The 26,546-nt window shown below is 36.0% G+C and overlaps 1 protein-coding gene across 1 annotated transcript in view; it reads right to left on the minus strand.

Annotated features, from left to right (window-relative positions):
• The window catches only part of UNC13C (unc-13 homolog C), a 405,035-nt gene extending 378,489 nt beyond the window's left edge, over positions 1 to 26,546 (minus strand). Inside the window, exons 1-6 of the mRNA XM_032123410.1 lie at positions 26,405 to 26,546; positions 25,098 to 25,127; positions 21,613 to 21,712; positions 18,416 to 18,533; positions 16,596 to 16,719; positions 12,993 to 13,128 (exon numbers count right to left, since the gene is read on the minus strand). Coding sequence (XP_031979301.1) covers positions 12,993 to 13,128; positions 16,596 to 16,719; positions 18,416 to 18,533; positions 21,613 to 21,712; positions 25,098 to 25,127; positions 26,405 to 26,426 — 530 coding nt within the window. The 5' untranslated portion in view covers positions 26,427 to 26,546. The remainder of the gene's footprint in view (positions 1 to 12,992; positions 13,129 to 16,595; positions 16,720 to 18,415; positions 18,534 to 21,612; positions 21,713 to 25,097; positions 25,128 to 26,404) is intronic.

The raw sequence follows: 26,546 nt of genomic DNA on the forward strand, positions 1-26,546 counted from the left end.
TAACATCAAATGGCAAGAGGAGAGGCAGAAAATAAGAACAAAATCCAAACCACCAAGGAAGGGAAAAAAAAGGAAACCTTTGAATTTCCTCTTGTTTAGTGTAAAGGCATATCCTTGTGAGGCAGAGACACTGCCACCAAGTCTTTGCCAACTGCACTAAAGGAGCAACTGAGAAGCCACATTACATAAAAACAATACTCCCTTCCCCTCAAAAAAGTACCACCAAACAAAAACTAACATTTACTCCAACCAATCTTTGAAATACAATCTGTTGCATATTTGGTTGCCCTCACACAGAAGTTGCACACTTGCACAGGCCAGTTATAATTAGGGCTCATTATTCAGCTACCTCACCACACCTGTGAAGAATGTTGGTTTAAACTGAAAAATGCTAATTCCATTCACGGCTGTTAAGCACAGGTTAAAATAATTAGTGTAGACTCCACCACACTAGCAAGATTCTAATTAATTCAAAAGACACTGCCTTGTACAATATCAGTTAAGTTGCAAAACAAAAATGCAGTAAAATTCTACACATGTAATTTACAGAGGACAGTAGAAGCCTGTTTACTAAGTGAAGTTTTTGCAGCGTATTTATACTATGCTTCAGTGCCATCCCTTGGTCTACACATTACTATTTAATTATCTTGGACTTTTGGAACTCTTTGCTCTTTTATTTGAGGAGAAAAATGTTCCATCTGATATGCACAGCTGAGTGCACATGATGCAAACTAAGTACGAAGAGGCTTGTCTTCCCCTGCCCTCATCTCTGAGGCTGCATGTTTGCAAGTTCAGCCTTTTTTTCTGTTCACAACTGCTTTTTTGTTTTAAGGTAAATCAACCAAGTGATACTAGTAATTGGTCCACCTCATCCTGCAGTTGTTACCTAGACTGGAAATACTGGGTAATAATTAACCTTAGGAGTTATCAGGGTAATTAACTTCAAGGTCAGATGGAGACTGGGTTGTCAGTGTTGATTCAGAGGCAAGAGAGAAGCAGCTTTCTCTGCCTTAACTCAAAGTAGGGAAAAGAGTATTCTTAAGTTTTGAGGCATAATGTACAGAGGGAGACAAAAACTGGTTTAACTGGTTTGCAGCACTTTTAGGAAGTCACCAATGTGTGATCAGGCTGCTGAGCAGAGCAGTCAGACACGGCAGCTGAATACACTTCCTATGCCACTTAGAAACTCGGCAGAGACAGACACAGCAAGGAGCTGCTTTCTACCTGTCCACTTCGTGCTGACACAGTGATGGGTCCTGTTTGGACAAATGGTTGTTAATTTTCTATTCAGATCTAGTAAAACTAATCAGCTACCTGGCAGAAAACACTTTATCAACACTGAACAAAGCCTCTGATGACATGTGATTTACAGGAAATCTGGGTAACAAAGACCACCAGATACTGCTGGGAATGATCAGTCCTGCTAACCGAACTGTGCACAAGGAAAATATGTGCAGAGCAAATGCATTACTATAATTTTTTGAAATATAAACAACAGCAGATTAGGGAACTTCACACAAGCATTAAGCCAGAAAATAAGGGAATCATATCTGATAATTAGAAGAGCATTGCCAGTGGTTGAACAACCAAGATTTTGAAAACAAATGACAAATGCCTTAGGAGTGCCTGAAACTCATCTGGATTTCACCACCCTGTTACAAATAAAGTATGTAATTCGTGCTATATTATGTATAAAACTGGAATGTAATCAGACCATGGAGAGAGTTTCAAAATCCCTCCACCAGCCTGGCTGAGAGAAAAATTTCACAACACTAAAAGAAGTTCTCTCACAATAAGTGAAGATTCCACCTAGGTGGGGTTGGATCTTATCACCGGCACATTTGCACCATAACGACTTGATCACCACCTTCTGATATCTACATCGCATCTGATAAGGAATAGGACATTCCGGGAACTAAAAATAACTGTTCCAGGAACCAGAGATGGCCCATCCATCATCAGAGATGGCTCATCCATCCCCAGAAATGGCCCTTCCATCAGCAGAGATGGCCTACTCATCACCTGGGATGGACAATTTATCCGACCCAGGAAAGGCTTTGTGCAGCCCAACTCCGGGACAAGAAAACTTCATAAATATGCTGAAATTACGAGAAGAATAGAATTAATTCGGACTCTGCCCAAAAACTGTATAAGAAGGGACCAGCCGAAGCAGCATCCGTGAACTTGGGAGCTCTGGTGCGATAGAGATCAGATCTGTGCGTGTTCACCCAGCTCCGACCCCGGGCTCGGAGCTGCTTTTCTCTATCGTGACCTTTGAGACCGATATTTTGGTCGCATAATAAATGTTATTTCTTTATAAATTTTGATTGGGCAATTCTGTTTACCTCAACCTCTACAACATAATGCCCAGCTGTGGCCTCTGATGCAGTGCAGACCACAAGAACAACAACGGGGGAAAACTGCAAGAGACACCTCAGGAGAAGTGCAGGAATATTCAGATCTAGTGAGCTCAACAAGCAGCCCAGGTAAAAGTTTTGATGTACCATGCATCAAACTCAGCAGGCTTTCACATCTCTTAGCCAGAAGGATCAAAATATTCAATCTTGTTGCAGTTATTTACCAACAGAGGAGATGTGCAAAGGAATGCATAGGCTGGATAAACACAAGGGCTTTTCAATCTGGTTTATCAAAAGCTAAGGATTCTTAATAGAAAACAAAAGCTACATGGATGCTTTTATTTAATAGGTGTTTTCCCTCTTAATTTTGCTGGCCAAATACATTAAAATTGCTCTAGCATTGCAATGATGATTTGCATTTTCATGGCACCTCCTGTAAAATTAATCTCACTACAAACTTCATTGTAATGCAGTTAATTATATAGCAGTTGGAGTGTGGTCACATACAGACAAAAAATGACATCTTCTGAATGCTTATTTGTTTGTAATAGGCAATCCTGAACATCTGCATTCGTTTGTAAGTGTTCATCACTAATGTCAATTTTGTCAGCTTTGAATGTAACTGGAAACAAACTGTGGAAGAAAAATTGAAATAATTACAATCTATTACCACATTTTTTATTTGGCAATTTCCACTCCCCACTGGCACAGTCAGGCTGAAACTAACATCATGTGCTTAAATCAATCTCCAATGGACATATCAAGCAGACATACTTGGATAGTACACTACCACAAAACTGTTGTTTGGTTTTTTTTTTCCCTTTAAATGTGCTTTTCAGAATATTCCAGTAGTGCTCATTCATGCACAAATATGGGATAAGGCTGATGAAAATGTTAGAGTTTTATTCTGCATTCTTTTATATTTCCGGAGGGGGATAGAAAAGAATAAAGAAAGATTAATAACAGCTTCTCTGTTGTTCAGAATACCAAGAATGGTACTTTGAAGTGTCTCACTTCCAGGGCTGTAACTTTTGAAACATGCACAATTTAACATGCATTGGAAGTAAGCTTTAACATATCTCAAACTTTTTTGTGAGGATTTACACACTTGTTACTCATGTGGACTGCAGCAGCACAAGTTTTTTTGGAGTATCTCTGTTGGTGCAGTTGCTACCAGAGTCTTGCATGCCAGGCCAAAGCAGCATTAGCAAGATTAGATGCACCTGGGCTACAAAAACCTGTCCTTGTTACAGCACCAGTGATTAGCTGATGGCACTGAAATAGTTTTCATCTGAAAACAAGGTGCTTTACACCACTAGCTTTCAAGCCAACTCATGCACTTGGTAGAAAGAAACACGATTCTTACTGGAAAATACTGAGATGTGGAACTATAGAAATGGTATCCCATCAAGGATTATTGGACTATAAAGCTATAATTCAATTTCAATTTTTTCATAGGCCTCAATTACACAGTACAGACAAAAGAATCATTATAATATTAAAAAGCTGTACAATAAGTAGCAGTTTAGTAAAACATTAAGAACTATAGACAGTACTTGTCCATCTTAGCTATAAAGGAAATTAATGATGTGGTAAAATTGCAAAGGAAAATTAAGTGATCCAGACTTTCCACAGTTAACTATACAGTGAGACTTACTTTTTTAAAGCTTTGCATGGATTAATAAAATTTAGCATTATGCAACTGCCTCACACAGATATTTTTGTGTGTTAGTGTCAGAAGAAGGTAGACTTTCCTCCAAGATACTTTTCTGGTAGCACTAAATCTATACCCCTACACAGGTTCCCTTTTAGAGATGTTCAAGTTACTCTTGAAAATTTAGTTTTCAAACATCAGAGCAGGGAACAAAACTTACTTATACGTCAGCACCCAGCTACTCATCCCTACAGTAAAATTTTAGTTTTAAATCTGAGTATAAGTTTTTCTTTTCCATTTACTTTCTTATTGTCTAAAATAGTAAGTTGCAGTATCTATATTAGCATCTTCAATCATATGTTTATATTACTGCTGGCTTTCACTTCAAATAGTTTACAGTTCTGAGTTCTTGGTGGATTTTAAGACTAAAATTTCAAGTTCCCAGTTTCTCTGGGACAACGTACTAAATTTCATCAGTCTGTATTTTGAGAGCAACATTACTACAGTAATGAAATAAGTTTCTGATTTCTTTGAGATCACCGTAAGTGCCTAAAACACACAGTACAGCAATAACATCTGTTTTCTAGCCATTCAGATTCAAAAATTTAGCAATGCATGAACAGAAACTAAAATATGCTTACATATCTGCCATAGTTAAGTTCAGCTTTTCCTTCAGCACTCTTTTGCAGGTTACTTACCTAATCAATAGGAACTTGAGTCTTATAGCCCACCTATAGAGCAAATTAATAAAGTCTGAAGGCATTAATTTATCCTCATAACAGAGCTAATATTTTTTTCAAAATTTTCCTCCAGTTCTTCACAAGATTTTCACTGGCATAATTCACATTGATGTTGATCTCCATGTCTTCCTGAAGAAAGAGATCTGCCCCTGCTTGCTTTTAGAAATACCCCTGAGCAAAGTCTGCAGAGCTGCTAAAGATAACCCATCAATTACTGCACCTGACCACCACTCCCCTTCCTGGGCACAATTAACTGTTTGGTGCAAGGAAAGTGCCTTCCTCTCCCTTGTGTCTTTTCACTCTCAGATAAGTCTAAAGTCTGATCACAGTGTGACTTATTTATGGGATGTTGCTGTCTCTGTTAAAGCTGATTCAGAAAATCATGGCTTGCTTTTAACAGTTGCTTTTCAGTGACGTTATTTTAGTGTTCTGACTTAAAATATGACCCTCTTTTTTTTTTTTTTTTTCATCACAGAGAAATAGCAAACTCTTCTGTGTAGCTGAGAATGAGTACTGGGAAAAAGATATAGTAACTACTTAAACTTCTGTATTTAGGCCACTTGAAAAGTTTAGACTTCAAAATATGTACAGGCATTTTGGATTCAACATTGTGTGATTTTCCTGTTATTTGATGAACTATTATTCTGAAACGTTAATATGTCCCTTTCTTGAAAGGTTTGGTTTGCAAGATTGGGTGGCATCTTGTTTTCATTATGCTGGAGGAATTTATTTAATTATATTGTTCTAGAGAACCACCACAACTGCAGGTGCTAAAGGGTGTGCAAACAGAGATATACAGTAATCCATACCTAAACTACTGAAATTGCAATTCTTACCACTCAGAGCTATGAACTGGATTGTAAACTGCCATTCAGATCTACCAAAACCACAGCTTGTGATATTAATCTCGTATACTTAATACAGTGCCAGTAAGTAATAGCTGGTATTTCCCCCTACGCTGCCATGGAACAGCAGCTTTGAAGAAAGGTTCTATTTTTTTAAGGTCTGCCAAGACAGTAAATCAACTTTTTACAAAGTAACTTCCAAGCTTTTCTGATGGATATAAAGATATTACAAGGCAATATTGCTACCTGAGAAACCCCTACAAGATACATTATCTCCTCAGTGCTGCAGTAGCTACACTAATTATTTCCAAACTGCAAGATGTTTATCTGAACAAAAGAACATGCAATTAGGACAGAAGCTGATTGACAAGACCAAAGGCTATGGCAGGAGGCAGGTGACACGAGGAAACACATGGTGATGTGAATAAGACATTATCAAGACATTGTTCTGCTGTCCAGTGAAGTTGCAGCTTTTAATCAATCTTTAATCTGTCAAAGTGTCATCTTGGATTGTTCCCAGAAAGCAAACAATGTCTATCTGACACTTAGGGAAACTTTACGAATTTCTCCAGATTTTTTGCCTGGGTTTGCCACTATGCAGCTATTTGTTAGTCCCCAGTTTCTCACCTATTTCAATCCTATATCATTAAAACCTTTTTTTTTTTCCTTCTAATACACCCAACTCAAAAAATAACAATGTGGGTATTTTGTTTCTCAAATATATACTGGAATATATATATATATATAAAAATATATTAATATATATAATATATTAATATATATTAATGTGTGTGTATAGATATATATATATACACACACTCAAATATATGCTGGAATACCATATTTCTTCAACTCACTAAACTCAATTTTCTCTTACAGAATCTTTCTATCCATAACCAACGCCTAATTTTTCAATTTTATTAAAAAGCCATCAAAATCAGTATTATAAAAGTATTTGATTGAGTATGCATGCAATAAACAAACAAAATAAATTGCTGTCCAAGTATAATAAACTAATTCCAGTGGAGTTTACCCTGCATCTGAGTATAATGGAATCTTCAGGGCAGCAGCTAAAGGATGAAATATGACACATCACCAGGCGCCCAATGAAACTTTTCATAAACATTTGCTGCTCTTCCCACGGCAACTCTCTTTTCTCCCATTGTGTAGCTCTTTATGTAGAGTTCTTATGCCCCCACCTGAAATGGCTGTTGTTTTTAGAGATCAAGTCGTACAGAGGAAGAGAACTTCTCCTCAGAACTGATTCCTGATGACTACTTTAGCTTTTCTATAAATGAACAAGTTTTCTAGTAGTTTCAAGGGAATACTTGCACAGAGATTGAATATTTTCAATCTTTTACACACAGCTGTAAGTATTAATTAGATAAACTAGTTCCCAGAAGCCAACAAGGTTACCTAAAAAATTTACTATTACGTAAGGTCTAAGTAAAATGTGTTAACCTGTATAGCAAGTAAACCTTTTGGGAGCCAAAGATAAAATAACTGCATAACAGTAATAGAGTTAACACAGTTACAAGATAGCAGAAACCTCTAAGAAGGCATAGAACTTAATTAACCTAGGGAAGAGAAAATTTCAAGTGCCTTTCCAATTCCTTTCAAACCTAAAGAATTTATCATGAATGATTTTATGTTACACAGAACCTCAGGGAAAGTCATAATGATTCCTCATTTTTTATGAAAAGTTGTCACCATAACAAACAATATAAAACTATGAATATTAATAAGGGAGTCAATTAAAGCTCAATATCAGTTCATATCAGGATGCAAAACAATCATCAGAACACTCCCAATAACCACAAACAAAACAGACACTTGTGAAAAGATTTAAGGAAAAGAAACTCATAACATCTGACTATTGGGAGAAGCAAAAGAGTGTGGACTGGTGGGGACAGATACTGGAAGAAGCCAAGAGTAATCTCTGCTATGTGAAGAGATATTTGCATTTTATTTTAATATGTGATCTATTTTATAATTGGGTTTTGTAGGTTATTTCATATATACAGCAGGATATAAAACTTGGCTGTATCTTTTGTGCTAGAGCTAGACACTATGCCTCCTTCACTGGAAGTTTTTCCAAGATTGTCTCATTCCTGGATTGGAATACCGGCTCAAGCACAGCTCTGCCTACGTACCCACTGTACTGTGTACTCCCAATTCTGGACCCACTGCCAGGCTTGAGTTGGACCCTGCTGAACTGTTATGGCCCTGCCTGGTGCTCACTGCTGTGCCCTGCCCTGGCTGCACCACTGGCCCTGAACCTGAGCTCCAGGCGTTGCCAGTTTGGCCTCGGAGCTGTTCCATCAGCACAGGCTCTTGCACAGTTGTTTGACCCTTGCTGCCATTCCCAGGCTTGCCTGGGGCACTGGGCTGGGGCACTGGCTGCCCTGGCCCTGCCCTGCTTGCTGTGTTATCCTGCCTCCCTGCCCCTCCCTCGGGGAGCAGCAGCTCATCTTCACTTATCCAAGGATTTAATCCTGCACATTTGTACAAACCCAGGTAGGTATGAGGATTTTGGCTTTCAGATGTGCCACAAAGATTGGATTCATAGCTGCACACTACATAATTTTACAAAAAATTTTAAATGGATCCTACTGAGAACTTCAGGATGTGGAGTAAAGCATTTAACTTCAAAACCAATCAAACAAAATTAACTTACCAAAATCTATTTGGGATAACTTCAGGAAAGAAAATGTACATCAACATGTCACATCAGCTCACCATTATTTCTTCTGAACTGCAAATTGCCTTGCAAAATAAATCTGTTTGGTTCCTTACTACACTTCTTAACAATTTTATACATAACTCATTCGGGTTTTTTTCCTGACAAGATCTTCAATTCCCTAAATGTTTCTCAATTATCTCAGTGTCCTTTATCTCAATCTCTTTCAAGGACAATATTTTCTCTATATATTAACTGCTAATTTTTCTTTTTTTCCATTTTTTACTTAAAAAATTTTAAAATATACAAATAAAATGGGTAACAATTGTAAATTTGTCATAGAGGCATAAAAAACCCCTAAAAATTGGTTAAAATTCAAATTCACTATATATATGAGACATCATACTCCATCTCTTATTTTAAATTTTGTTTGTACTTCCCCTGCTGTAGAGAGCTACTGTAACATTCTTTAAAATGATTTAGAAACTTTTTTTAAAGTAGTCTTTTAAAGTATTATTTTAATCCAATCAAGAGCAATAGTTTCAGGCCACAGAGGATCTGGAGGAAATACATTTGAGAAAAGCAAGAGGGTGGAACTGAAATTGGAAAGGGCAGCAGAGCAGGAAGGGTCATCAATGAGCATGTGAGTTTGAGTGACAGATGAGAACTAAGCCTGGGGTACAGTGGAATGAACTCTCAGCACTGTGCTGGTATAAAAAGGGCTTAATTTTACATAAGATTCTTACTGAAAAGATCTGCCTTACCGTAATTACATAAATTAATAACAACATTTATTTACAGTTTTAAACGACTGATCTATTATACAAGACTAAACATCACCTAAAGCTGAATACCTTCCTACCCCCACTGCTTTCTGTAACTCAAGCAGAACAAAGCTGTCCAAGTAGCCAAAGAGCTTAGAGGAATGCTCCTCAACATGTGAAAATAGGTCATACTCAGGAAAGTCTCTGGGGTCATGCCTTTTGATGTAATCAGTCCTTTTATCTGCCTTTGGAACACACAAGTATTACATGAGTTAAACTACCTTCAGTTTAGAGAACAGCCTATGAATAATAATTAAATGCAAAACCACCCATCACTAATTATAATGTCAACCTGCTTTTATATTTTGAAAATAATCTGCCAGTTCTGAAAGCTGGGAACCAGCGGATGTTCATAGCCAAAAGCTCTTTTGTTAGCCTGCCTCTTTCTTTTCTTTTGGACCTTACTTTTTTTTTGGCAGTAAATATAAAGCAATAACGTGTTATAGAAGATCAGTTATGCTTAGCTATTCTATAATTTAACTTTGAGAAGTCCCTCAATGAATGATCACAACAGAAAACAAACTTAGATGTTCAAACACTATCTGCTTAAACAGATGTCCATGCATGGAAATATGGCTTTAGTTTAAGGAATTCATAACCTGTAGCCAAGAGGTGGAGGTGGCAATTTTCACAGTTTAGAAATGATCTTATGCTTGTCTATCATTTTTTATGCTAGCTAGGCATGAATAATGAAAAAGATTACTGGAAAAATGGCTCTAAACTGATCACTTCAAATTAATTTAGACCTCAGCAATTGTTTGCTTCTCTCTGTATGGAAAACCAGGAAAGATTAGTTACATTTTTAAGAGGCCATTTAATGCTCATGATATTCAAGGACCAAGAAACTTCTAAGACTATCACATTGAAGCTTTCTTTTCAGTTTTCATCCATTTGAAAATAAATCTGCATTTTACTATCTCAAATCACTACTTTGTTTAAATTAATATCAGTTTAATGTATATTATATTAAAATCAGCATTGCTAGTGGCTGCAGGTCATGAAGTCCAATTTTAGTAATATATCTCCTTTTAACACAGCAGTTACAGTCACCCAAACCATTAGAAAAGAGGAGGCACTGTTAAAGCCAAACATTTTAGAACACGATAATCAACCCCAAATTTGTCAATATGATCTATGTAGGTCTAGCATAGTTTTGGGGGCAGCATATCCCTCCTTCTTTTCATGTGTACATATGTATGACATCTACTCATCTGGCCTATTTAGGTAGAAAGAAATAAACATATATGGTTTATTATCCATTTAAATAATGGATTTTTAGTTGGGTTTTTTAATGTAATCAATTTTTTTTTTCTCCTTGTTCAATGATTTATTTACAGTTCTACAGAGAAAACAAATATCACAAGACAGATTAATATTCTTTTTAAAAGAAAGATCCTTGTCCCTGTTGCTGTACTACCTTAGGTTTTGGGGTTAGTTGGTTGTTTTTTAAAAGAATTATTTGTTCCACTTTGCTTTTTTTTTGGAAATGCCCCTAATCAATTTTTTGCCGCTCAGTTTATGATTGACAGGCATACCTGTACATTTCTGGCTATTCTGGATACACAGCAACATTATTTCTACCTCAGTGGTACCACAGACATTAACCATGAAATCATTATTCCTGCAAGTAGTAGCATTCAGCACTGGACACTAATAATGCATAAAGACTGAACCAACTGATTTATTCTATGGCTACTATGGAGAAGTGGAATGAAGTATATAATAAATACTTGATTGCAAATTTTAAAATTTCACAGAGATTTGTTCATTAACTACATTATTTGGAGAACAACTCATGATTTGTGGGTTTGGGGGTTCTTTTTACCACTATTTTCCCCTTCTCTGTCATTCTCTCTGTTTCTGTTGGGTTTTTTTTAAGCCTCTAGGAGAAAATATATTGCTCTAACAAGAGGTCACTTAATCATTTAACACATCCTTCGAATTCTGATTTGGTGAGTTTTTGCTTCATGGAAAAAGTTAATCAGTTACACTTCATTAGTCATCAGTGTACACCAAAGTCAGCAGCCATAAACACCACTTATGTATATAACCAAATAATTGGTAAATAAATATTAGTGTAAAGAAAAATTTAAGGAAGAGATTCTGTTCACATTAGTACTTATATATTTACAGTACAATTAAACCTGGTGTTTAATACAGCTAGTCAAAACAAGTAGTCTCATCTACTTCCCTACCTTCTCAGATTTTTAGTACAAACAGTTATTTGGAATAAATACACATCTCTATCTATAATTAAGCTCTAAAATAACGACCATCCTTCTGCTCAGAATCTTTGAAAATACCTATTATTCAATAAAAGAACTTTTCATTTAAAAATAGTATCTTGTAGTTCAGTGCTGACCCTCAATTTCGTACTGTAAAAGCTGATTTAATTTCAATAAAATTACTGGCTACAAAGAGATAAAGGAAAGAATTCCATAGTCAGATTGGGTTAACTTCTTTCAGTTTAGCTTAACCTGCTCAGAGGCTCAGATCTGTGATGAAAATGACACGTCAGCACAGATGATATGCTAATGACTGGACGTGCTTAGAAAAGTACAGAGAAACAGCTCTTGAATGCTGCCATTAGTGACAGCTCTCACCCTAAGGAAGCACTTGTACTTCTCTGTAAATACCCTGCAAGGACTGACATGTAAATGTAAACAGGCTGAGGCCGACAAGCACCCAAGCAATGCTGTGGCACCTTGTCCATGTGCAGTCTCTGACTAACTGCATCCCTGAGCTTGAGTTTTTGCAGACTCATTTATTTTCTAATTTTGTGTTGAAGTTACATGCACCAGGACCCTGCTTTTTTAGAGTACATGAAAAGGTAATTTAAGTGCATCAAGATGTTATTGCCTCAGAGAACACATAACTTAATAATGTAATAATTTTTGTAATATTGTCTCTTGGGTTTGATCTAATTTTCTAGTCCCACTGCTCCTAGACACGATTTAAACATAAGCCAAGTGCCTGTCACACTAAATATTCTTGCTGCCTTTCCCAAGAGCCTGTTCTACCCCTCATCAAGACAAAACACCTTTTAGAGTGTCAGCTGGTCAGTGTCTTTCCTGCACAGCTATAGATAAAGGACACCATGAATGAAATGTAATACAGTCTGTGACAGCTGATATAAAAGCCAAAATGAACAGTAGAGGGAACCTTTTTTTTTCCCCAGTTTGCCTTTCAAAAGAAGAGAAGTGATTAATCCAACACAGAAAATTCTCTCTGCTCAGAGACCACTGCTGAGTGGTGTTCTTAGAAGCTGAATGGGCTCCCTCCTGAGCATTCAACTCCACTTAGCAGAAGCTGATGGTAGAGAAATAGTACAGTTGTTGCCACCTTATTTCCTTGCCCCTTCCACCATTATGCATCTCCCACACTCAGGTAAGCAGAATCACAGCAATTATCTTTCCCTTCCCACCCCCCCCCCCACTGCATTCTTGTTTGTTCAAAACAAACAGATAGAAAATATTCATTCTCTTCTGGAAAACTTCCAGAAATGGAGGCAGCCTGTCTAGGTAAATATATTAGCTGCAAAAATGGAATTGAATGTCTTTCCTGCTTTACAGATGAAATCAAATAGTTACAACAACACCCAAATCATGTCAGGAGTTGCTTCCCTTCCTTTCTTAATCTTTCAGAAAGTCACTATGGAACAGCTGGACCCTATGTAGACACATGCCCAAGGGTGAGAACAGGACAGGTGTACATGTAGTTGCCATAAAAGAGCATAGAAAAGCTAATAAACACCTGGATTTTCTTTATAAGTTAAAGAAACTTACAGTCAAATTCTTGCTTAAAATAATTTTATATGTATCATGGTGACATTCAGACACTTAAAAAAATATTAAAAATCAACAAATGATACCACACATGTCTGGTAAAATACCTTAGTTTGCTTTCTTGTGTGCTGAGCCCACTTTCCATGGATGACTGACTATCATTTGTATCTTGATGTAAATGTCTTGTACGTTGGAGGGGTGTCCCTCTGTGCCAACCTCTGCAATCTAAATCTGTGTGGGTATCTGTAGAGAAGGAAAAAGCTGCTAGAAATCTTTCAGTCCATTTTATTTCTAAAAGAGGAAGAACACATAAAACTAATTAACTTAATTCATTAGATCTAACTAGGGAATCATCAAATCAATTGCAAACATTTTAATGATTAAATCACTGATTACAAGAACAGCATAAAGAGTTCCAAGATGATCTTCTGATTGTTACTCTAAAAACTTGGAGAGGCCTAAACCAGTTACCTTCTTGTTATAGAAAGTTCATCTTACAGTTTAAAAAATGACCTATTACTGGATTGGGAAGAAAATGGATCTTTTAAATTTTCCAGTCCCACTTGCCATGCATTTCTTATGGGTTCATGTACAGCATTCTGAGATCTGGGCTTTTTGTTTGACTGGATTTTGGTTCTGTGGGGGTTTTTGTGCGTGTGCGTTATGTAAGGAATCAGGCTCTACTTTAATTCCACATGCTATTGGCCTAGAACTGACTTTTTTTTTTTCCCAAGTTCTAGGTTTTTGGGAGAAACGTGACAAATCTCATCTGCAACTGGAGGTACAAACTGATTTCCTGAAGAACATTTTGCTCTATAAATCATCCTATTATCTTTAGTGAGGGAGAGGGTTCATGATCTGACCCTGATTGTGAGGAAGTTTTCTTCCACGATGATAAGAATTTGTGTGCCCATCTCTTTTTTCCATTTTTAAAGTCTTGGTTACACATTGGGAACAATGTTTTGATTTATTTTCCATCACACTGTTTACCAACACCAGGTAAGCTGCCAAAAATTTATGTCATATCTTTTGCTCAAAGTGAATGCAACACTGTTGTGAAACATGCAGAAGATAAAGGTAACACTTGGGAAAAGAGGATCTTTTGCTTTTCCTACTGCATGTTAATGTAAACTTTCAGGTTGTAAATATATGTGAATTATTACACTAACTAAAGTGGTCTGTACTTACTATTCTATACTTCAATGCATGAATTTTCCCAATCAGTTTATTGTGATTTTTCAGGACCTTGGTTTATGCTGATCAAAGTTGTATCAGAACAATTAATTTTCTCATTTGCTGATCCCTTGGAGTATCAGTGCATTAGTATGGTGACTAATGCAGAAACAGGGATTAATCTCGTCATTGCTACTTTGTTCTTGTTACTTCATTTGCTAATTAATGTATGAAAAATGTGATAATGAGTTGAATTTCAACCAAGGCTAAGACATGAGTTCTGCATGGTATTTTCCAAATTTATTAACGAGGTAAAAGTTCTGTTGACTTTCAGTAGGCTACTTGGCAAAATGACATCTTAGCTCCCAAGACACACAAATGATTTCCCAAATTACGGCTATTACCAATTACTTCAGTAAAATGATCATTAATTCCTTTATCTTATACTCTTTATGTAAGGTATAATAATGTTAAGGAGCAAGCTACATATCTGTAATGCTGAATTCAAGGAAAAAATAAGACATCTCATTTAAATTTTCTTCTGTCATCTCTTACAAGACAGACCTAATAAATCTGAAGGAAAATTATCATATTTCATAAACCCCTGATTACCCTTTAAGAAACTTGACTTTTAGAAACATTAAAAATGTTTGCAATCCAAATGTAGTGTTTATCTAAATTCAGCATTTTATTACTGTGACTTTGCTTGCAGAATTTTAAATATAGAAGGTCCTCATTTTACTCAGCAGCCTTTTAATGGAGTTCAGACTAGCCGGCAATGGTGAAATGGCAACTTTATTGGTACCACAACTGATATTAGATGATACTTCCAGAAAATGCACTTAACTACTGATGAGAACACATTTCCATGTTACTACATGCAGGATTTCAAGTCCAAATGAAGTCAAACTATTAAAGCAGCATGGAAGGATCTTGTATTTCTGCCCATTATCGGGCATTCTCAAACTAACATCTTTCAGGGATTGTCAAAAGGAACTGCAGTCTTCTACCTTTCCAGTGTAATCTGTCATAATAAACAGGCTGTAGTGATTCCAATAGTCAAGGACAGATTCTCAGGTGCTCACAGCTGAGCTGAGTCATTCAAGATAAGCAATGAAAATGCCCTCATCAAACCCTAGGCAGATGATAAACCTGGCTTTCTAAATAACTGAGACATAATGCTTTTGAATTCGTCCCTCCGTGAAGAAAACAACAGTGTAAGAGTGACCTCTACAGGATTTCCACGGTGCTCTGTGACTCCAGTCCCAGGGACTGTCTTTGGAACATTTTCCAATATATTTGTTCGAAAAATGAATACAAGCTTCAACATACAAACCAACACTCTCTCCAAGTAGCAGCCTGAAATCATCAACAATCTGAATTTACATCCTGTAAACACATAATCAGAGTTCCTATTGCAGATGTACACTAGGTTTCTAGATACGACAACTACATAGAGACAGACTTAAAACATTCTGCTAATTCAACATACCAAAAAACCAAAGCAAACAAAAACCAGAATGCAACTAGGGCAGAGGTTATCTTTTGAAATTTTATTGGCCAAGTAGTAAAGAAGAAGTAATTTTTGTTTAAAAAAAAAAAAGTAGGCCCTGCTGTAACTTATAAGTAACTAACATAGTCCACAGTCACTCTGTGAAAAGATGAATTCCACTTCATGTGTTAATGGGAGTGTAGTCATGCAGACTACACCCAAAAGCAATTTACCAAGGTTAATCAAAGACAATGCATTTTAAAAAGAACATTAGGCAGCCAAAGAGAATATTTTTGTATAACTTCTAGTCCTCTTTTCAAATAGTTTCTTATTCACACTTCATCACCTTCTTTTTTTACTTTATTCTTGCATAAATTTTAGGATGAATCTTTCTAGACACAATTCATTAGACTATTTAAAGAGTAAAATGTTAAGATAAATTATGTTTGTGAACTTATTTGAGATAGACCATGTCATATAGATGGATTGATAATCTCAGTAAAGCCAATCTCTTTATATTTTATCTGGAGATAATGTGTGGTGATGTATTATTTGAAGTTCAGTTTCCATTTCTAACTCCCTATACACAACATTCATAAACATATAAAGAGTTCCCATCTTCATATGCACTAAAAATAAAGGCAGACAACCTTTTCTAGGAAGGTAAAAAATGCTGTGAAGGCCTGGATTTTACTAAAACTTACATTGTGCAAACAGCTGGTCAAAGCTGATGTACTGCAGAGCAGTACCACACAGGCTCTAGTACTGACCCTTAAGGAGGTACTTCCTCCTTTAGCTCTGCAATCCACACACAGAGGAACATTAACTACTGAAACTGCTCATCCAGCTCCTTGTGGGATGTGATTCTTACTCACCAGTAACAATTACCAGTATCAATTGTGAAAATGCTCCGGTGATGAACAGGCATTTACGATTCCATAGAAAAATTGCCATTTGTTGTTGTATTTCAGGAACTTAGGTGAAATTTCAGGAACTTAGAGAGAAATAGAATGGCTGGAATGCTGAACCTTAGTCTGTAACTCACCAAATGGTAATGCAAAGTAGATATCTAGTAAGATTTCATGAGAAGTTGGTGTTTTTGTGCCTTGAATCTCACTTCCATTTTTTATTACTTCAGAATGCAATCTCCACCAGGAACCTGGGCCTTCCTAGGAAAAACAGGTCATGGAAATTACCTGGGCAGGATTCATAGCCTTATCTACTTTTTACTGCATGAAGTTTCCCCTAAGCCAATAGGAGTTCCTTTATAACATCTTTATAGTATTTTCCAGCTTTTTTTTATGTATTAGTTAGGACTTCAACAAGTTTTCTCAGTCATCAAATTCAAAATATAATATTTGCACTACAATATAGACAAATAGACATTAAGGTTGTCAGATAATTAAGACATAACAAATATGAATATTGAAAATTATTCCTATCAAGTGAGATTTTCCAGTTCGCCTTTGAACTGGTGCCAAACAAGTACATTTTAGCAAGACTGAAACAATCTAAGTTAATAACCAAGCCAAAAAAGAGCTTCTAAAGTAAAGCTCCCTTGTAGGTAATTTCTGAGTTACAAAGCCCAGAACAGAACTGCAGGGTTAAGACCATGAGGATAAATAACTAGGAAAGTTCCACAGTGGACTAATTATAAATGGAGGTTTAGAGGATCTGAAGAAATTAAGAAACAATCTCTTATCTTGCATCTTTGTTTGTTTAAAGTTTCAGTATTTACAAGTAAGCCACAACCTCTGTGTCAGCAAGTTGTAACTCAGCAACAGCTTGGGCAGCAGAGCAGAACAACTTGCCCTGGGGCTTGAAATGGCACTTGGCAGCTGTGATACAGAGCAACTTCTAATTTAAGCAGGAATTACTTTCCTCCCCTGCTTCCATTTTCTGAGAAGAATCATTGAAATGTCAGTTCAATGTATATATTAATATTTATTAGTTCCTGTAAAGAAATGGCTACAGAGTCTGATGAGAGATACTGCAGGAAGTTATTCTCTGATTTTCTTACCTTTACCCCATCTTCAATTGCCTTTTTTATGTTTTAGAAGTACTAAAGAAGGCAAACTATTTTTATTTGCAAAGATTGAATTAATCCTTTCTAATTCACAGTTACTTCTTTAAAAATAGCCTCCATGGACTATGCATAAGAAAGCATATTTATGATTGGGAGAATCATGGATTATTAGAATAAGGTACCTCTTACCTTTTCTGAATTTAGAAAATTTTGCAGCAATTGCAGTTTGCTCCAGTACTTCCACACTCCCAGAAACCTTTTTTCTTTATTTTATACCCTACTGAGAGCAAGTACAGTCATTCTGGTGGCCAAGTGACTTTTGTATTGACTCTATTTCCCCACTCATCCTTCTCTATGCCCCCACTGTACTATTAATCTCTTCTGTAATACCACATGGCACTTTTATGTTTTCCTCTTTGAGACAATGGTTGATTCCCATGAAAAAGAGACCAACAGTATTTTGCCCATTTTAATATAGATTTACCCAAGGTCACAAAATGAAGACCATGGAACTTGATCTAAAATTCTTTCACTCTAATCATATAAACCAAACCAACCCTGCCTCCCTAATCATTCCTGAGTGCTGATAAACCCTAACTCACTTTCTGTATTATAACTGGCCCAGTATCTGAGCCATTTCTCCAGGGTATATGGCTAATGCATATCAGTTGTCACTTTGAGAGCCACATGTACATCATGCCTTAATATTACACACCAAAGCAATGGAGTTAGAAATAGACATTGATCACAAATGCTGTTACAGTATCTGGGGAGTCCCAGAATGGAAAATTTATTCAATTTTGCTCAGTGTTTTATATTTCCACAGAAAGTCAACTTACATCTGTTGCATATTCCACAGTGGCAAGGGGAATCCATAAAACTCCTAAAATGCTATCCCAGAGCAAGCCTTTCTTCCACAGCTCTATAATGAAGCCTTTTCCGTCAGCACAGATTTCACTAAAAAGAATGAATACAGAAATCATTAGACTGAAAATGCAATCTCAACTGCTCAGCAATCTCTAATAATAACTCATTATTAAGTTACTATCTTCTTACTGCAGATACAGAGGTGGGGGCTTTTCAGTATACTTGTAAAATACAAACTAGCAGGACAAACACAAATGTTAGACTGAAGAAGCCAAAGATCAAGTCTTACTGGTCAGGATTGCCCTTACAAAATGATGAGGACAGTTCTGCTGGAACAATGGGAAAACAATTCGCAGCTTCAAAAGTTGCAGGTCCAGACTCCTTTTTATTTCTAATTATAGGATGCATGCATTTTATTACTAGCTGGTTTTGACCCAAAAAAATACCATATCACAACCTTATTTTGCAAGAATTTAAAATCAGATTTTACCAGGCCATATGAGTCCCCCATGACACTGAATTAATATTAAGACATGACACTGAATTAATACTAAGAGAGAGGTTATTTCCTCAGGCAATGTTCCCCATTACAGACCAGTTGAGTAAATATGAAAAATATAACAAAGTAGGTATTGGTGTCTCTGCTGTGACTCATTGTCTGTAATCTCCATTAATTTTAAGTAGTAAAACTCATCTTCAACTTATTTGTGTGGGGTACCACAGAGCATTACTGTGTACTTAAAGTCATCAGGAAAAGAACAAGTGAAATCAGAGAATGGCAAAGGGTGCCACCTCCAGGACAGCTACTTAACTCATCACCTTGCTCTCAAAAACCATCAATGTCTAATTTTCTGCTGTACTTGCTGTACACAATTGAATAGATATATTGAATTTTTATTTTATTCAGCTTTTCTCTTTACAAATATGTTATGAAGGACCAATTGCAAATTTTTATCTTCTAGTATTTTTGGACTCCAACTTCAAAACTGACAACTGAACAGTGAAACTGCAGGTTGAAAGGTTAGGCAATATGCAACTTTTAAAATGCAAGCTGGTAATATCTGCACGTAATGGAACACAGTTTTACTGGCAGAGATGGAGGTGAGCATCCCTAAGACAATGAACTATACTATACTTATCAAAATCTAGATAAATATATTTGTAAATGCTTGTTTATAATCCCTTTCGAAGTCTGCTGTGTTGTATAGATGAGTAGGCAGCAGATGCAGCTACAGCAACCTCATAATGCAATTGCTACAAAAGTGGTTTAGTATTCTTTGGTAATTAGTACACTGCAAATGAAGAAAATAATCCGAAAAAATTGGTGGTTTTTAATGATGGCATGGAACACTCATTTACATATAATATCAAAAGCATTTAAACAACCGCAAATCAGATGTATTAAATAATAGTATAACACATTCCTCGGGAAAATTCAGAGGTTAGATTACACACACTCACTTTAAAACATTTTTTAATTGCCTCCTGCCTGAAAGGTAACAGACAGGGCAAGTGCTGAAGCTTAATTGATCTACTTCCTGAGATATTTTTACTCTGTCATCCAATCCATTCCAATGGTTTATAGAACTATTATGTCTAAATCAGTGAAGTTCTGAAATAGTCATGGTAACAGACTATTATCATAGACAATGATTCCTCTACACTGAATCATGACTATCTTTTCTACAAGAGAAAGCTGCAGTATAAGAATGGTGTTTATAAAGGCCAGCTATTCATAGTAACTTTCCTTAACATTTTCAAAGCCACATATGATCCTCCTCTTTGGATAATTTAGGCTGTGCCTCTGAACAGTCTGTTGGATAAGCCTGGTGACCAGGGAGCTGGGGAGGAATTAGCCCCAGATTAAGATTAGTTTGATGTGGTCAGAAGTCAGAATTTTTGATGACTTCTATGATATGTCATTATATCTATGCAGAAAATGGCAAGTAAAGAAGGCACATATGTTGACCTAATGTAACAGGTTCTTTAGCTACTCAGAGTCTTCAGCTAAGCAAGACAGCAGTTTCCTATAGTTGTCAAGAAAGCAGTTGCATGAAACCAAAAGAATATTCCAAATTCAATTAACTGCAGAAAAAATCTGTGATGAAGATAAGGCCCTAAAGCGAGATTAAGAACATTTTGTATTATGTGAAATAACCAGGAAGGAAAAATGGAGAAGCTTTTAGAAATTCCATTTTTAATGTAGAATAAAATGAAAGTAGGGAGGAGTGAGTTATTTCAATCAAAACGTCAGTTTCAGCATACAATGAAAATATATTTGTATGTTTTGATAACCAGAAAGTATGGAAAAACGTTGGAAACCACTCAGCCTTTCAACAAAATATTAAAATACTTGGACTAGAAAAAACAAAAATTGTAAAAAGGACATTTTTCATAAAAATAACTAAAGCAAATTAAATGTTTAATTTTGTAGACCTCAAGAATTGGAAGTTATTGTTTCCATGACAAGGATGTGATGACAGAGAAAGATTTGTGCAGGGAAAAAGGAGGGACCAAAAACGATGGAGATTGATGTATTAATTCAGAATCTAATGGCATTATATTAATTGGGTTTAACTGCTTTGGAAGTGACAGCTGAAAGCAGGTTTCCTCAGAATGTCAGTCAGTGTAAAAGTGTTTGGACCCTCCTGGCCAGTGAGCTGTATATAAGGCTCTACGGAAAAGAGAACAATAACAACTGAGTAACAAGATGGAGAGCGGAGTGAAGCGGACAAAGGTCTGCAGAGAGAAGTGACAATCAGTACAGGTCAATGATAAAGAAAATACCTGAACTGCAGCTAAGTAGATAAATTAATGCATAAAATATGAGTCATTCATAATGAAGTTGAGAGAACAAAAATCAGGTTGTGTGAGGATCAGTCTGAGTTCTTTATTGTGTCATTCCTATATTCCTAAAAAATCATATTAAATTAAATTTGGAGACAAATTCTTCCCCTTATTGACTGCTGACCTTGGTCTGCCATGCAGTTTGCAAAATTAACTTTAGTTCTGTTCCCCAGAGCTAGTCTGGCACCTTTTCTCTGAGCTGGATACTTTTTCTCTGCTTTTGTGGTCTGTACATGATGTCACATGCACTAAATTGTTCTACACTGTACAAATTCAGCAAAGATACAACAAAATCTATTGATAAGAATTCCCTTTTACTTACAACATGAAGTCTTGTTCCCAGCAAGGTTCACTTCCTCTTCTATCTATTGTAGTGCTTTTTAAATTTTGGACTTTTAACACAACATAGGTTTTGGATGTGTCTGAAAAAGAAATAACCAGTACATTAAACCCCACTTTAGTTCCTCCCAGAAGCTGAAAACATTCAACCATATGGCAGAAGGGCTTAACTCATGCTTCATACACAACTCCACTAAGAGGAACAATGGGAAAACAACTCGCAGCTAACCTCAACTAAGAGGTGTGAGTCAAGTATGTGGATCTGAACAAGGAAATTCTTATTAATTTTAGTATGGTTATGACAGAAAAATCTCTGCCCATGACAGGTGGGAGAGAGCATAATCCTAAATGTATTTTAAAGATCAGATTCCAGACACAGCTTTTTACTATTTATTAATCTCTCTGCAGCTCTTGCAAGAAACCAGTAAGCACTCCTTTTCTGCAAATTAGGATTGGTTTTTTGCCTTTTAATTGATATGATAATATTGGGGACAGGCTAATGGGCTTTTATGTCCAATTAAGGCACAGTCATAGACTTGTAATATGTAATTAAGTCTTTGTGCATGAATCTCGTTCTGTGTATAGATGCAGCAGGAAAATTGGTTTCAGATGCAGTCCCAAATAAACTCATAGATTTTTGAAAATGCCTCTGTAAAGGCACAGTATGAGTATTCATAAAATCGGACCTAATCAGCAAAAAGAAAAAAATTTTAAAAATTTCAAAGTGCTTGAAAATATCAATGAAAGAAAAAAGCAAAAGAACTAACTCTATCCTGTAGGGCCTGACACAGGAATCTAAGGCTTCAAAGGCATATCCTATCATCTCAATGAACACGGCTTTTTAGCTTGCATGCATGTAATACATCCTTCTCTACCCTCCAGCATCCTAGATAAAGCTCAACATTGATATATGACTGAAAAAAAGACTTCTTCCTTTAATAGAACTACTGCAAAATACATATATATATATATATATATATATATATATATAAAATGTAGCCAAGAACAGAATTTTTGAATTGTCTGTATTACTACAGGTCAGTCAAACACTCTGAGGTGGAGGGAGGCTGTCACTGTCTACAACAGATTACTGAATAGGTTGTATCAAATTACACTGCATTTAACAGAAGGTGTGAAGCAGAAGTGCTGGCTGTGAACATCCTGTATGTAGATCTTACTGATTAGGAGTGATTATAATGTTTGACCAAAGGACTCAAGATATCATGTAACGGAAACTACTTTTTTAATAAACAAAGTCAATAATGGCCAATGTTATCTATTTATTTTCTATAACCCAGTGCACCAGTCTTCTCAAACCTGACTTTGTTTTTATACCGAAAAAATGTGACAAAGGCATTATCAATTTAGAAGTCTGGTGACTTATTTGTGAGAAATGGCATCAACGATACACAGTTCACACACTACCATTCTGTGTAACTGAGGTAAACAAAACACAAAATTTGCAAAACCTTTTGTAGTTGCAAAACTTTCTTATAGTTGGGAGAACTTCCAACTCAAGGTTTGACAATTTTCAAAAGAACTCTGAAGTACTTGGCTTAAAAATAGCAACCTACAATGTTTAACTTCAGCCATTTAGAGCACCCATGTAAATTAAAACTACAGTACCAACCTCCCTCATAACTAAAAGGTACCTCCTTTAAATGAAGCCATAAAGAACAAGGCAGAAACTTAAAAACACAATTTTAATGGTAGTCTGTTTCATTGTTCTATTATTTCATATTCAACTCTAATTTATTTCCCATTTGAAAGTTTCATGTTACTATGTGCCACACCAGATGTTCAAACCCAATCACCTGGTGTCTTTCTGCAGCTCCTTTCCTAGCATGAAAAATAAAAAATATCTTGGACTGCCTGCATTACAGTCTTGCCTGAAACCTTGTCATGTGCTTTTTAAAACAGCTATTTCTCCAGTACTTCCTTGGCCTCTTTGGCTCTTCTCTGGATCTAAATCTTACCCTTCAGTGCTCTTTGACTAATTCACCCTCTTTAAATGTCATGAGTTGTGTCAAATAAGAAAATGTATATATTCTACCTTTTAAATAACTCAATATGTAACCTCCTTGAAGAATAACACTGTCAAGGGTGAATATTATTACAATACCCTGGCAGTGGAAAGGAGCTGTCAATTTTGCTAAATGGTAAGAAGTTTTGTTTCCACAAAACCATTATTGCAGCTTCCAACCCCTTATCTGTCAAAAACTAGAGGCATGTACTGCAATTTTTGCGAAAAGAAAAAGGGCAGGTTATCCACCTGCTCATACCTTCAGCTTTCAACCCAAAACAGGGCAGAGCAGCTTACACAAACGAGTAAATAAACTACAAAAGAATCACACGGTTTTTGGAAATGTGGATATTTCAAGACTGCTCCTGTTCACCACCTACAGAATTGTTCTGCCCAAGGAAACATGACCAGTTATCAGAGAATACACCATTCAAACTTTATTGCCGTTACTTACGGCATTAACAAGATTTCAACAACATTTAAAGGAAATTTAGAGCTACTTATCTTTTATCAAATTATTCTGTAAAGAACATAATCATGTTCTTTAATTATCACCTCTTGAGTACTAACAAAATATAAGATAACATTGACATTTTTCTGATTGCATTAGGATTTCAATGAAAGAGAAAAGATTTTTCAGTCTATACTTTGTACACATATTTCATGGCCTTTTGTTAGAAGAACTAGCAGTTCTACCTGTGTCCATTCAAGTAACCTTTCTTTAATCCAGAAAACTTTGAACAATTTGAATCTGCTTGCATGTATTAGCCAGACATCTACTGGCAAATTTTGCTACATTGATTAAGCCATTTATCAGCTTCTCCTGAGAACTAGTAATTACAAAGGTCTTGAAGGCCTTAGATTTACAGTCTACCTGTGTGTGAGAAACCTCTGGCTGTGTTTGGACTTTCTTTTCCACCATGGCTAAATCTTGGTCCTGGAGACAGACTTGGGTAGTCGTGGGTAGCTTGGTTTTGCTCATATTTATTGCCTCAGGTATATACCTGGTCTCATAACTGCCCATCAGGGTCTCCTGTCGGTATTTCCTCACTGGGGAAATTCAGACATCATCTCTTCCCCACCCCAGCTAAGCTAAAGTACTGTACTCTCCTTATCTAAAAAAAGCTTCTATTGACTGATGACACATTCAGGTCATCAAATTATGTAAAAATTTGCTTTTATGTAAATATATTTTAAATATCACTTGTTTGCAAGACAATAACATTTCATAACTTAAAATTACAAACTGCCTCAGGTCACAACTTTGGTTGACAATTTGATCTTTAAAACACACGCGTAATTCTTTCCCCATTTATTTTGTACTGTACTGTTGATCCAACATGTCAAAGTAGTGCCAGGCTTAAATGATTCTTCAGTGTGATACAGAACCCCACACCTAAGAAAGAAAAACGTAAAGCAGAAATTGAAGGGGGAACCAGACTTACCAGTTGTTTTATCCAACCTTCCTTTTTTCACTGTATTAAAAAAAACAAACATATTATTAGTTTCAGATAATACCTTAACACTGTTTTCCAGTAAGTTTTATGAAAAATAAAATATAAGGGATTTATGTGGTATAAAAAAAACTCATCCAAAAATGAAAACAAGTAATCTTTAAAAAGTATCACTGTGGGAAGATAATATGATTGCTTGGAATTCTTTTTGGAAAGAAAACATGTGGAAACTCTTTGTACTTTACAGGAACTTAATAAATACAGAGGGCAGAATGGAGATCAGGTGTCCAGGAAGGGTATTGTACTTATTATTCATCACCTCATAATGCCAGTTCTAAATTCTTCCCAATAATAGTCCCAGAAGACTGACTGTATATAATCTAAAATAACTTCTATTATTTTACAAAGAATCCTTTATTACAGTGTACTTATTCTGCCTATTAGAAAGGACATAGTTCCCTTACCAAATAAAAAGTGAACATTTCAAATCCTGATTTTTCTCAACAACCTGAAGTTCCACACTATGGTATCTCTTCCATTAATGAAAAATGCTCTGAAGCTAATAGGACTGTGATTCAGATAGTCACAGTTAGGAAAATTTAACCTGGTCATAATTTTGTATCAAGTGTCTGACTAATAAAGTTCAGTAAATTTAGACTTTTAAACAATATTAAATATTCTTGCAATTTCTCTGCCATGTCAATACATGTAAGACAGTTCAGTTTAATTTGAATGAAACATCACTGCAGTCCTACGATAATTAAACCTGCTCTATGAATACATCATATATTTTACTACCATACTTAGGACCTAGTAATTGCCAATAAAACAAAAAGATGAATCCAGAACTTGACAATGTAAAGGTTCCCTAGAGATTGCCATTGTTTTCCAATATAATTTCCATTTGCTTAATCTCCCGTACCTTCCTATTACCTATTCTTGCTTTCATCCCTCCCAAAATATCCCTAAGAATTCTATGGAGTTGCACCTTATTTGCAGAATGTCTGTCAGCCTGAATAATTCCATCACGTCTCATGCCCAGGAAACTTTCACTTTCAACACAAATGGTGAGGGGCCTAAATGTTGCTGAGCTACGAACACGGTCTAATAAACACTGAGCAATTCAACTGCACTATACGAGGGCAAAACTTACACACTTCCCTTCAAGGAAGTACTGCAAGAAATATTCTCATCAACATAAATGAGCAATGCACAGCTCCAGCCTCTGAAGTTACTTTTTATAGCTACGTACTAAATACTTGTCACATGGATGAAGGAGCTTGATAAGAAAAACCTACCTTTTACAGAGAGAAGTTCCATTCCAGTAGAAAAATGTTTTAAAGATCACACATTGAAATTCAGGGGTTTTTTATACCAAAGGAAAAGAAATAGTTTTTGTTGAATTAAATTACTCCTCTGCTGTTGCTCCCTCACTGCATG

Source organism: Corvus moneduloides, chromosome 13 (genome assembly GCF_009650955.1).
Source record: "Corvus moneduloides isolate bCorMon1 chromosome 13, bCorMon1.pri, whole genome shotgun sequence".
In the NCBI taxonomy this organism is placed as follows: Eukaryota; Metazoa; Chordata; class Aves; order Passeriformes; family Corvidae; genus Corvus; species Corvus moneduloides.